The sequence below is a fragment of the Balaenoptera borealis genome (genome assembly GCF_965194805.1).
Source record: "Balaenoptera borealis genome assembly, chromosome: 5".
In the NCBI taxonomy this organism is placed as follows: domain Eukaryota; kingdom Metazoa; phylum Chordata; class Mammalia; order Artiodactyla; family Balaenopteridae; genus Balaenoptera; species Balaenoptera borealis.
The window spans coordinates 137,442,280-137,456,773 of NC_138862.1; the positions used below are offsets into that span (position 1 = coordinate 137,442,280).

Here is a 14,494-nt window from a genome sequence, read left to right on the forward strand (position 1 = left end):
CCCGCAGACCTGGGCTAACTGGCTCTGAGCCCAGGACCACCACGCACGCCACGCCCGGCAGCGCCTGCGGGTTCGGATGCACGCCCTGGTGCGAGCTGCAGGGACGTGCCTTTTTCTAACATGCGCAAAGGGACTCCTTGGACTAGATACGGCCGTGTCTGGGTATATTAAATCTTTCCTTCACTCTCTGTCCTTCTCTGAAAGATTCAATAAAACTTCCGGGCCCCCCGTGCTACGTGTCAGTGGAGGTTATCTGTCAAGCGCCTGAGTTGACTGAACGAGCTTCACAGGCATCAGTGGGGACCCTGACCACAGAGAGGCTGGGAGAGAGGAAAGGAGGAAGGGGAAGAATATTTATTAAGTTCCTACTATGCCTCATGCATAATATTTTCATGACTTTTCTCTCATTAAACTCAATGGGAAGCAAGAACAGGGGTTGGGCTGTATTCCTACATAGTCGGGCAGAACCCCCATAAACCTGAAACCAGCTGGGGGATCTGGACACAGGGCACCCAAAGGCAAAACGTTCAGGAGGCTAGGAAGTCTGGGGGTCGCTGGTGGGAGGCCTGGCTCAGAGAGGCGGGAAGGGCAAAGCCTTTGGGAAGCCCGGTGCTGTGGCCACAGGAAGGGGGTCGCCTTGACGTCATTCAGCAACCCGGAGAAGACAGGACGTAGCTGGGCCCCGCCTGGTGACACTTTGGTACCTCACAGACCTGAGTGACAGACAGCAAGAGGGCTCAGGTCTACTCGTTAAAAACATACACCTTGGTGCCACAGGAGGGGAAAGGAAGCAGGCTGTACCTGCAGCCCCTGAAACAGACCTGGTTCTAGCCTGGCCAGAGAGGCCAAGCTTGATCGCATCCAGGGCTGGCGTGCAAACACAGGGTTTTGGATTGTCAGAAGACATTGTTAAGCAAAGAAAAGACAGAGGTGTTGAGTAGGTTCATCTATTTGATTCTGGAAACCAAAGAGGTACCTGAGGAAAACACATAATGATGCCAGCACCAGAACCACCCCCCGAGTAGGTAGTGCCCTCGAGCCCTTACTATGGGACAGGTAACTGCCCTTGAAGCAGCTGCTCTCTTTCTCTGTCTTTACAGGCGAGCGGTGAAGTGGCCTCGCTGGGTCATCCAGCAAGGCAGTGACGAAAGCAGGACCCTAACCCAGGCCTGACTCCTGAGCCCGGGCTGGGCAAAGATGCACCAGCCTGCTCCCCTACAAAGGGCTGCAGTAAATGTGACTTCGAATTAAAGAAAAGTGGAATGAGGTCTTTGGATAGCAAAGGGCAAATTCTGACCTTGTTCTCAATCCAAAAACAACTCATTTATTCAATGTTTGTTGGAGTAAGTGTTTGTTGGAAAAGAGGCGTTTTCTAGCTAACTGATGCGTCCCCATATTTGTTTTACATGTTCTGTACTTCTCTGCAATTGTTCAGAACATAATGGAACTACTTGTTCTGCTTCAGGACTATCATGTCTCAACAACACCCAGAGGGAGCAGTACCGGGTCATCTACCAAGATAACCTTCTGGCTCTGTAGTCTCCTCCCTCATCCTTGCGGGCAGCAGCAGCTCTCTGTCCTGTTGTCACCATGTCCTGCTCGAGTTGATTTGACCTCCCTCTTCTTTGTTCTACCCATTTGCTGCTTGTCACCTGCACTGGGACTTTTCTGTTAGTGTTTTCATCGTGAAGGTCCAGAGTGAAGTCATCTCCAGGCACGAGCTGTTAACACATTAATGTGACTCGCATGTTGTCTCTCAGTTTAAAATCTATTTTTTTTTTTTTCCTACAAGGCATTATAAGAAACTTAACAGTGGATACCCTTAGTGAAATGGGCTGGCAGAAAGAAGTGGGAGGAGAAAAGGGGGTTGTTTTATTTCCCATGTAATGCCGTTAATTAGTTGGGGATTGTCTAATATTGTATGTACTTCAGTTTTACCTTAAGAATGTCAACAGTGGTTATCTGGACAGGGAGATTTTTGATCTTTCTCAACCTTTTTTATTTAAAAAAGCAACCTGATACATGCACCCCTATGTTCATAACAGCACAATGCACAATAGCCAAGACATGGAAACCACCTGAATGTCCATCAACAGATAAATGGATAAAGAAGATGTGGTACATACATATAATGGAATATCTCTCAGCCATAAAAAAGAACGAAATAGTGCCATTTGCAGCAACATGGATGGACCTAGAGAGATGACTATACTAAGCAAAGTAAGTCAGAAAGAGAAAGACAAATACCATATGATTATCACTTATATGTGGAATCTAAAATACGACACAAATGAAGTTATCTAAGAAACAGAAACAGACTCACAGACATAGAGAACAGACTTGTGGTTGCCAAGGTGTGGGGAGGGGAGGGGAAGGATGGACCAGGAGTGTGGGATTAGCAGATGCAAACCATTATACATGTAATGGAGAAACACAAGGTCCTACTGTATAGCACAGGGAGCTACATATATTCAATATCCTGTGATAAACCATAATGGAAAAGAAAAAAAAAACCAACCTGATAAATGTTATATAATGATATCTATGATATCTATACATCCATGTTAGTAACATAAATACATATACACGAATACAAATTTTAACATTGCCTATGGCAATAACTTAAGAAATCTAAATTTCTTTCCTAAGGGTCCATTATGTGATAATACTTATATACTTCTGTTGTTGGAAATTCTAAATTCTCTTTAGAAGTAATGTCTGTGTATATGCGTGTGTCTATCTCCCCATATTTTAAAGTTTTTTAGTTTATGAATTAATAATTCCTAAGTATCTCTCGAAAAAAGTTCCTGGGGGTAGACGTGCCATTTCCAAAAATAATTTTGAAGAAACTCTTTGAGTTGCCAAAAGTGAACTGTCCTGTGGCACATTTTTTTATGATTGCAACCTACACTGAGAAATATAAAATGGAACTTTCCAACAATTTTCCAAATATTATTTATTGACCTAAATTGTGAGATCTCACTTTATATTCAGAATTTTCTTCAAAAAATTAAAACCTGTATAATTACTGTGTGTTAAAAGGCAAAGATACAGATATGAAACCGCATGGGAAGAAGAGACTATCTACAATCAAAGAATCATTGAAAATATTGATATTTACTTAATGTCTTGAAATTTGCTCCACTGCTTTGAAAAAAGACACTTGGGAAGTCTAAATGTTAGTTTTATTTCCCTGAAATGAAAAGTATATCTACTCTTGTGGGTTTAGCACGTCTGATGAGGTTCTCCAATTTCCAATATTACTGACCCTAACAAGCAGAGATTGTTAGAAAGTTTTTTGTTGCCACCACTGACTATTTTGGTTTACTTCTGCTTCCCCTTGCTTTCTGACACTCTGCAGGAAGTGTGTTGAGGGAAACACACTGTGACTTCTCCAAATCCGGGTAGGTATCATCCTACTGTCTCATCACAGATTGGAAGCTCTTTATCTGGCCTCATGTCTCATTAAGCCACTGGACTCTTCCCTGTCAGACTGATACAGTCTCTGTTGGAGCAGGGCAGGCAGGGTAATTTAGAATAGGGTATCGGAAAAGGAGCTGGTTCCTGATCATGAGGGCTTGCTGGGTCATCTAAAGCACCGGGGATGCCCTAGCAGCCTGGTGAAGCTGGAGGGAAGCCCAAGGGACTGATGAAAACAGAGCTCGGCACACAGTAGGCACTCAATGAACACTGGTTGAATAAGTGAATGAGATGATTCTACTTCTACAACACAAGTTATTTGAACAAAATGATACAACCTCCTTCTTTAAGCGTCTATTTAAAAAGCGACACTGTTCACGTGGCTCTGGTCTGCAGGAAAACATGGACTGAGCAGTAGCATAAAAGCAGAAGCCAGAACAGACAAGCCAGCCTTCAGCTTTCTCTTTCCACAGGTATAAATAAAATGATCAGGCTTCAATACCCAGAGGAATACTCTGCAGGCGAACTCACTTTGGGATAACAAAACTCTGGTTAAAAAGTTGCCTGGGGGGAATTCCCTGGCAGTCCAGTGGTTAGGACTCCGCGCTTTCAGTGCCAAGGGCCCGAGTTGATCCCTGGTCGAGGAACTAAGATCCCGTGAGCCACGTGGCGAGGCCAAAAACGAAGTTGCCTGGGGGGCTCAGATTTTAATTTTAGGAAACAAATTTAAGTTCTACGAATCCTCACCGTATCAGAAGATCACATCAATATTCATCTAAGCGCAATAACTGACAAAGCTAAAGAGAAGTCATCTGGAGGTGATCTGCCTCTTCTACTGGCCATGCTACTGCACCCCTTTGTTATACAGATCACTCCACAGACACCAAGCAGAGTAAACAGCAGCTTTTCACAGAATCCCTGAGCTTGAAAAGCCCTAAAGGTCAGCTGGTTCACTTACCAGAACACAGCCAGAAACAGTACCTGTGAAACACAGAACTATATATAGAAGTAAGATCACACCCCTCTGTGCCACAGTATGTTTTTTAAGATGTTAAGTCAACACACCACTGATCTCCTAATCACAATATATTGTTTTCTGTTAATTTATTAAAAAGCACAGATATTATGGAGACATATCATTATTAGAACAGTATTTTAATACTAGTAGCATGATTGTACTGTGTGGATATTTTAAATTAAGGAAGAATTTGATAGGAATTTCAATTAATACGGCTATCTTTTTTGTCTGAATTTGAATGGAGGATTCTTAAAGTTAGTCTAGGCTTCCATTTAATACAGAATTCCTCTCTGTATTAAAACAAAGCATATTTTTAATCTAAAAGATTATATAATAAAAGATGAATGCAGCAACTTTAAATATTTATATGTTTCTAAATTCCACAGGAGCTGCTGAATATGGATTACTATTATTCTGTATTTCTTAAATAAACTTGTTCTAGATTTTGAACACACAGTTATGATATTTAACTATTATCTTTTTATTTTAAATCATTGCCAATGACTCTACATAGAGATTTGTCACACTGAAATTTAATTCTGTTAATATGATTCATAGTACAAAGCCTGTACTTAAAAACGTATTTCAGAATCAAGTTGTAATTCTTTTAGCTAAAATATAATAAGTACCTCTGGCTAATACATACAATAATATGCATACACACAGCATCTAAAATGTCTTAACCTCAGAACTAATTTGTCAAATCCTGTCACAGAGCACCTATGCACAACTGAAAGAACACTTCAGCGTGAGCTGCCAAATAAAACGTGGTGGTAAAATAATCACAAAATCTAGAGTGACCATATTTCGGCAAGGAAAGAAGCTGGTGCAAACTTGATAAAAAACCCACATCTTAACCGGATTTGGCATCAGCACGATATGACATGAGAGGGGACTTTTGTTCTTAACAACAGTGCCACTCAGTGGCTGAACAATGGAGTGAACTGATAAACAGCATGAATGGAAGGTGGGCAAAAAGGAAAATGGAGCTTGGGAAGAGGCAATGATAGTACTGCAGGCAAAGAGATACTGCATTGCCATGGTAACTATACCTGGGAGGTCAGTTAGGGTCTGGACAGGAACAGAAACCTGAGCATCGCTTCCTGTAACTACATCGCCTGGATTTCATAAGAAAAAATAATTAGATTTCATAAAGAAGAAAAAAAAAATCAACTTTTCTTTCATATTTAATGCTGGAATACTTTTACTTATCAACCTAATTACTAAAAGCACAGTCAAACAGAAAATACAACACAATCTTAGAAAAATTAACATAAAATATTTTTTAAAGGAACTGATTTTTAAAAAGTGTTTCCTAAAAAGCTTTTGTGCCTGTTTTTGTTAAGGAAAAAAACAAGTTTCTACTAGTCTAAAGTATAGGAAATTTTAGCCATCAAAAGACTTGGCTGAGCAGATTTCATTATGCTACAAATAACAGCATGATTTTATATTTTCTTATTTTTTAAAAAAAATCTTTATCCCAAAGTAAGTTATATGCCTTTATTAAGAAGTCAACATTCTTCTGAAATTGATTTCCTCCTGCAACAGACAAAATTTATTTTTAACTAAACTTGAAACCAATTTCTTCAGTGATAAGATAAAGACCTAAACAAGTTCTAATTTCATATTAAGTATTGAAAAGATTTCATAAGTTACCACATGCACTTATAAATGTCAACATGTAAAAATAAACCTGTGAACTGCATACCCTTTAAACTTGATATACTTATTATAGGCGAGATTTCATTTACAAATTGGACCTGCAGTAAATGCTTAAAATAAAGAAGTGTTCAAATTCAAAAAACAGAGGAAAAGGGGGGTGGGGGGAAGGGAGTACATTTAAAAAATGCAGGAAAGAAAGGAAAAGGAAATACTGTGAAGCACTTGAGGTACACGACCACTGAGAAGGAAGATTTTTTTGGTTCTTTGATTTCCTTCCTGGATGACAAGTATGAAGCACAGTCCCTGTGGACAGAATCATCCCCTGAATAGATCAGCATCTGAAGCCCCATGCTATTTTGAGATTAACGAGCTGAAAAACAAGCCTTCTTAAAAGGCACCATATTTTCTATGTATGATAATGTATGATTAACAGATCTGCTTTCCCTGTAGCTTTTACACACTAGTAAAAAGAATCAAGTTTTGAATTATATAACAACCCTCCGTGCCTTGACCACTTGCTACCATTATGATTTACAGCACAGCCAGCTCATCTGGAAATTACTGGGTTGTCATTAGACCATTCCTATCAATTAACGGTACATGCATTTATATTCTCCTATAGCTGAAATAAAATCTATAAATCGGTACATATGCCAAACAAGTGATAAACAACTTTTAGTGGAACTTCTCAGGTCCTGAATTTTCCTAATATAGTTACCTCTCTATTCACTGGTCAATGGTGTGCCTCATTTTCTGTACATCTGAAAATTTTCAATTCTGTGCTTGCTACCCATTTCACTCTGCTGCTTCTGGATCACCTATTAATGTATATTTAGAGATTGAGACTAATTTTAATATTGGATGCCACCAGGAAAATGATGGAGGACCATCTGTGCTCCCTCCTCCCTTCAGGACCCCGGCCCCAACAGAGACGCCAACAGCAAAAGGCATTTCAAGCGACAGATACATGAATGTTGGCTTTTCCGTAGAACTCTTCCCCTACACAATCACAGGTAATCGAGAGTTAACTAACTTATGAAAGCCATAAGGATTTCCAGCTGTGTAAACAACCACTTTTCAAAACAACTTTCAAATTTTCCAGCAGAGCACACTGAAAAGGCACTAAGTAGATGACCCTGTTCGGAGACAGTCAGAAGTCCTATTCCAACACATGCCTTCTGAAAGGGTAAACACTTGCTCGCTCATTGCCGGGGCCAGGTGACACACCTGCAGATTTGTCAGTGTCACAGCACAGCAGGACACTTGTGGGAAACACCAGCATAAACAACCGATGTTGGTATCTTTTACCACAGGAACCGCAGATTTCTGAAGCTGGGAGGCTCCCCAGGGATCAGCCCAAACCTCTTATTTCCGGGTGAGGAAAAGGGTCTGAAAGCTTCAGGATTCTGCCCGTGGTTCACTGGAGAGCCGTGGTTCACTGGAGAGTGAATGAAGGAAGGGGATCAACCTACCCTCGCTTCTCCTGGTATAAACCTTTCTCCTTCCTTTTACTCCATTTTATTCAAAACTTCATGCAGGGAGGGGCATTAGCAGGACGATATACCTTTAATATGAAGGTAGACAAGCTTTTTGTAGGCTGACATGAAAAGAACAAACCAGAAATAAAAAGGAGAGTTGCCAAACAAGACCACTTTCGTTCAGCACAGGGATCAGTTACAAAATGCCCCAGCGATGTTCATGTTCCAAATACTCTGCTTAAGCGCTCTGTTGTTTCCTTATAACTGGAGACTTAGTTTTCATCAATTGTTCCATCCTCATGCGCTTCCTTTCTCACTCACTGCGATATTAATACTTGACATTTCCTTAGAGACACAACTTTATATTTCTATAGTCATTTGGCTTGGTTCCTCAGAAAATTTAACGGCATTAAGAGATTCTCTGACTCACTTGCTGCCATCAGTTAGAATTACTATTGACTACAGCTTGTTATCAAAGCAATATTGAAATCATATTTGTTTAGAAGAGTAAAACAGTACAATTAAGAAATATATAAAATAACATTCATTTCCATCCTGGAAGTGGGCATGTCTCTTGGCATTAAAATACATTTACAATATGTTAATGGTCTGAAGTCTCCTATTCTTTAAATCATGTGTGATAGCTCTACATTAAAAACAGAAGAATGTAATTTTAAAAGAGATATTCGTATGTAAGGTAAACGGAATATTCTAATAGAAATTTAAATACTAATTATATAAAGTCTAATACTTCATATAGGCAATGATAGATAATATGATGAAACTAACAGAAGAGAACACACACTCATTATTGAATAACTCATTATTTTCTATCATTGGAGAAGAGTCCATTTAACTTAAGTTTTTACCAGTTTAAATGCCAATAATTTAATTTTTTAAATAATTTTGGATGCAACCTTCTTAAACAGAGTATATGGAACATGGTTTAAGGTCTTCTTACTGATTCAATATTACTATTGTTATTGTCAACACCTGTTACTGAACTTGGCTATGATCCAGGGACACCTTTAAGACACAGATGAGGCAGGGGTCAGGAGGGTATTTGCTCTGACACTAACTGGCCACAGACACTATGCTTTGTGAGGCCTTAGGATTGATTTTTGTAGATTTTCTGCCATCGTGCTACTATTTCTTGCTTCCATAGTATAGATAGCAGAGTCCCATCACTAAAAATAAGTGTGGCTGTTTCTCATTGGCTACGAGTAGGGGTACTTAATTCATATGTCTTTGGAAATAAGTAGAAAATAAGAGAAAAAGGTTCTGAGTAAGAACCTGAAGGGCTCCCTTATGAACCAAACACCGGAGGCAGTGAAGCGCTGGAAAGGCCCTGAAATGGAAAGGAGCGTACCTGAGTCCCAGCAGCAGGAGAGCCGCTGACGGCGCTCCCAGCAGCAGTGCACACTCGTCAGCTGAGAGATCCGGCTCTCACGTCCTCTGGTTCTCTCAGTGCAGGGACTCAGACACTGACTCTGCTGCCTGAGATATTCTGTTTGGCCTCTTCCCCGCTTTGGGCTCTAGTTTGTATTCCTTGGAGGTAAAGCAGCTGGAAGAGGGACTGCAAGCCTGGTGACCCGCTTCCTCCAAACCAACTGCACGGACAAATGCCGTGACTAGCAGAGCCCAGGGTACCAGACCTTCCCATTTCAGATGCTCTTCTAGCCAGAAGCATCACTATACAAAGCTAGCAGAGATCTCGGTCAACTGACCTCAAGTTCCGTGCTGTGATAGTTCACGCCATACTCTGCGGGCATCACCAGGACACAAATGCAAGTATACTAAGGTACAGATGTTAAAAAACGTACTTTAACAAATTACCTCATAAAACCTTCTTAAGAACAATATAGTATCTGATATTGCCATTTAAGAAGGACCTACTATAACAGATTTTTAAAAATTAAGTCTTACACTAATTTCTCTTTCTAGGACGGTGATCCCTCATAGGCAGGTGAGGAAATCCCAGGCTACCCTGGGAGTGTTTCCTCTAGGTTAACTAGTATTCTCCCTTACCTTTGTTCAGCTGCACTGGCATGCTTTCCGATTTCATCAGCCTCTGCTGCTGCTGCAGAGGATGCTTGGGGGCCTCTGCTAGGGTCCTGGGGGGAACCACAGCCGGGGAGGAGGTACCGCCACTGCCTCCCGGTACTGGGCCATCCGCACCGCACGGGGCCGTTGCCGGAGAAATCAACTTTCTTCCAAAATTCATCAGGCTAGTGGAGACCTTATTTATATTCAGGGGAGCACCTTTGGCACTGGTCCTGTAAAAAATCAAATTAGGTGGAGAGTCATCGTTTAACTTAGAGGACAACTCTGTTTCACATGCTCTGTTGATATAAAAACATACCTTACCTGCTTTGAAAAAGGTCTAGATCAGCTACACGAAGTGAGGCGTGATAATTTCAAAGTGACCACAGAATAATAAAACAACAAGATTCTTAAAGATGTGGCTTATGGAAAATTGTCTTTTTTACTTTTCATTCATTCATTCATTCAACAAACAGGGCCCATTATGGCCAACACTGCAACTGTCCAAAACTGACATAGTTTCCCTCCTGGAGGTTCTAGAAAACACATTCATCACATAAGCACATAAATAGATGTATGACTAAAACCTGTGATGAGGACTCTGAAGGAGAGGTGCAGGGCTGGGTGAGTCTGGGGTAACCCACAGAAGGGGGCACCTGGGAAGCCAGGCTGAGAATAGATTTCCCACAAACTCTGGCCTGTGGGAACAAGGCCATATATAATCTGACTTTGAAAAATAAATGTGTCTGAGAGCCACGAAGTCAGTTCATAGAAGTACATCAAGGGCTCTGGTCCACGAGAATTGAGTCCACCCTCACCCCACACTACCGCCCCCGCGTTCCGTATCCTCCTTCCCCACGTCCCTGCTTTACTTTTCCTGATAGCGCTTTGCATCACCTGACATACTACATATTTTACCTATTTGGCTATGATCTGTCTACCTCCCCCATCCACCACTGGAATAAAAGTTTCATGGAGACAGGACTTCGGTCTCTCTGCCATGTTGCCAGTTGCCTAGAACATAACAGGTGTTCTAGAAACATTTGTTAAAAGGCAGCTGCGTCTACCTGTGGTCTAAGCCTTTTCACCTATTACCATGGAGGAAGCGTCCCTTGCTCCTGGCCACGGCCCGCCTCCCCACGTGCGGGGAGATCCCATCTGCTCTGAACTTTGGAGACTGTTGCTCCTGGATCTTGCTCTCCTGCATCACCATCTCCCCCTTTCTACCATATCTTTCCCATTAGCACACAACCGTGGTGTGTGTGTGTGCGCGCGCGCAAGCGTGTCTCCCAACTTCTCCTTTGAACCCTCATTCCTTCCTGGTTGCCATCCTACTTCTTTCCCTCCTCACAACACGTCTTTTCAGCAGTGTCTTAATGTGCTACTTGTGCTTCTCCAGTCCTGGCCCACCAAGGTTTGGCTGTGGCCTCCCTGCCATCGCTCTGAAACCACCCCTCGAGGTCACCAATGACTCCGCAGAGCGAAGGTCCATCCTTACTTTGCGCCACGTCTCAGCAGCAGTCAACTCCCCTCCACTCCCCCCTCCCTCTCAGACAGGTCCTCTCTCGGTAACCAGGGTTTGCCAGCACCTGTGCTCTGTCTGGCAGATAGAGGACACCAAGTCAACATTTGCTAAAATGAATGATTACTTCCCAAATGATTCATCATCTTGAAGTATCTCAGGGCTATTATGTGAAAGACCAGTTATGATTATAAATTATTTTAGTTGTAGGAGGTTGACCATGTCAATATCAAAGTTTGCATTTTTACTGCCCAATCATTAATAGAAGCTTGTTTTCTCGCATTTAGCTTCTTTTTCATAAAAGTAGGAAACTGAAAATCAAGTTTGAGGGATCCACTTGTTATGATTTTAGTTACCTTCAATTTTGCCATCATTTCCTCCTCTCAGATCTACCTTGCAGCACTTACATGGTAATTCTCCTACTTTTTATATGACAGCTGTATCCTTGCCATTACTAGATAGGGCGCTAAAACAGAACTGATCCGGAGTTCTGTAATAAAAAGCAAAGAACGCTATGCTTCCTCCTTCCATAAAGTCTTAACGGTCCTAGCTAATATTATGGGCTAGGTATGGGAAACTTATATTGCTTCAGAGATTGGACAAATCAAATTTAAAACCTGGAATTTGCTTTATAAAAGAAAAGAGCTATTCATTTATAACGCATGAAATGTGAAAAAAAATCCTTTTTCAAATGGTTCGTTTTGCATCATTTCATCTTTAAAGAACAAAGCTATTTTAATGTCCTTCCAAAAATTATTGAGAATAATGTTTCCTAATGGAGATGAGGATATATAGTGATGATGCACCACTTACTTCCAATTTTTATACGCTTCCTAAGGAAGTAGAGACCTCTCAATGTATAGACACTACAGCTTGGCAACAGAGAAGGCGCTCAATACATGTTTATTGAGAAAAAGAATGAATGACATGTAAAGGACTCATAAATTCTGGACTCAGAAGGCGTTCACCTCTGGCACTGCAGTGCACTCAGCAGCCTGCGTGCGTCCCCCTTGCTCGCGAGTCACAGTGGAAAGAAGAGTTATTAGGATGCTGAAGTTCCACTGCATTTTAGTTGCGCTTGTATGCAAGTCAAGGCTCATAATTCACGGATATGAAGAAGTTATAATGTTGTTACCCTTTTTTATAAACAAAAATGTACTAGTCAAATTCCCATATTGCCAGTTCTAAAATTCATACGTTGATAAAAGTACTAAGAAAGTGCTAGAGCATTATCAAGAGACTGTGGTTAAGGCATCTTCATTACTACTAAAAACCATGAAAAACATACAGATCGAGCTCATGCCGAGCCATTTTTCATCTGAATAGCTCTTGAAAGAGGATGAGCACTGTTTTCCTTTTTTGAACGTTTTTTGTTTTCAACCAAGTTTCCCCTCATCCACTACCCGTGCTTCCAGAAGAATAAGAAGAGTTTTGAAAACAACTACTGAAGGTGGCTGTACTTTCAGATAGAAACAATTATAACCCATGCACTTCTAGGGCAAGCCTGCTAAGCATGCGGCCCACTGTTTGTGTTTCAGGCATGACAGCTTTTATGACAAAGTTAGCTAAGAGAGATCTTAAATATTAGCAGCAGCGGTCTTCACAAGACATACTAAACATTCTACAACAATTATTATTGGCTGTTAAGTCACGTGTGCTAAATTAATGAAAATTAATGCAGTTGTCAAGAGACCTGACGGACAGTGAGGACCGGACTGGATTGGATTAAAGATGGGGGCAACGTGTAAATAGTGTTAAAAGAGATGCTAAGGGGGCTTTGGCGTTAACAAGACATTGAACACCAAATCTAATGAGCAACTGGCTCTGTGTAATCAAAGTCTTTCGTTACTGTTGTCTACACTACATACTATTATTAAAAACAGTACCATCTAGGAGGGATTGTTTGGAAATTGTGCCAAGAACTTTCTTTTAGCGCAGCCTTCTTCAGTGGGTTAAATCAGCAGCAACAGAGGCAGCTTCCTGAAGATCCATGAATCCTTCGAAACACCTGCACCAGAACCCAACCTGGCTTCACTCTTGGGCCCTTTTTGTACAGTTTCTGAAATTCTGAAGGTGGGTGACTCTTGCTGCCTCTTCTACCCTCTTCCTACCAACTTGATCTCTTGTAGCCTGGCTTTCTAACCCACACTCTATTTACTGAAAGAGCTTCTAGGGTCTCCAATGCCTTCTTAACTGCCAGGATCATGAGCTGCTCTCGTTCAACTTCTAAAACCTTTCCAAAGCTTTAAAAAAAAAAATTATCGCCTCTGTAAAAATTCTCCACAACCTTCTTTCCTTTCCTGGTATCCAAATCTTTTCACCACCTTGATTTATTTCCTTCTTACCTACAGATTTCTTTCAAGTCTAATATTAAGTATCTAATATTTGTTTATTTCACTCCTCTTGCAATAAAATGTTGTTAGATGCTTGTTTATATTTCTGTCAAATAATGAGTTTTCAACTCATTTTTAATTATTTTATCTATATTCCCAAAGGTTGAATGCTTGGTTCATTCATTCATTCATCCATTCATTCACTTATTCATTTTCTCTTTTTCCCAATAAAAGCATGCATTTAAAGCTGCACATTTGCACCTGACTAAAGCAATAGCATCGGGACTTCCCCGATGGTATAGTGGTTAAGACTCCTCGCTCCCAATGCAGGGGGCCCCTGCATGATCCCACATGCATGCCGCAACTAAGAGTTCGCATGCCACAACTATGGAGCCGGTGAGCCACAACTAAGGAGCCTGTGAGCTGCAACTAAGGAGCCCGCCTGCTGCAACTAAGACCCAGCACAACCCAGTAAATAAATAAAATAAATAAATATTTTAAAAAAATAAAGCAATTGCATCAAAGATTTTTCCCCACATTTTCAAATAAGTCTGTTGATTCAATTGTTATTTAGATACATTTAAAATTTTAGACAGTTGGGTTTGTCTTAAGTATATTACTCATTTTGTTTTATTAAATAAAAATAGAAATATCAGAAGAATGGAAGTGGGGAAATATTCTGATTTTTCAAAAGGACTGTGGAAACCAAACTGTAAAATAGACTGGTTTATACAAATATTTTTACTAATTACTTGGAAATGGTTGAGTTTATTACAAGTAGCCAGTCTCGTTCACTAAAAAAAAATCATTCTAAGACAACTTTGTTTCTTATCTGAAGCGTTGACCTCTGCTGGATTTTATCAAGGTGCAGTGGATATAATGGAGGGTAATACACACTTAGTTACAGCTGAACAACTGTACCTCACGTGTACCGCTGAATGTTCTAGCACCCCTCTGGTGACATGTGTCTCAGACTTGGTTCACAGACCTCCTCACCAGTCCTTTTTTTTTAAGGTCA

General features: G+C 40.9%; 1 protein-coding gene across 20 annotated transcripts in view; it reads right to left on the reverse strand.

Moving 5' to 3' along the window:
* TBC1D5 (TBC1 domain family member 5) overlaps window positions 1–14,494 on the reverse strand; it is a 530,543-nt gene that overhangs the window by 61,241 nt on the left and 454,808 nt on the right. For 18 of the 20 annotated variants that reach the window (XM_082392668.1, XM_082392665.1, XM_082392670.1 and 15 more), the window contains 2 exons: window positions 9,607–9,854; window positions 5,491–5,556 (listed from right to left, as the gene is read on the reverse strand). In XM_082392668.1, the coding sequence (XP_082248794.1) occupies window positions 5,491–5,556; window positions 9,607–9,854 (314 nt within the window). The remainder of the gene's footprint in view (window positions 1–5,490; window positions 5,557–9,606; window positions 9,855–14,494) is intronic. The other 2 variants (XM_082392673.1, XM_082392676.1) reach the window with 1 other exon arrangement.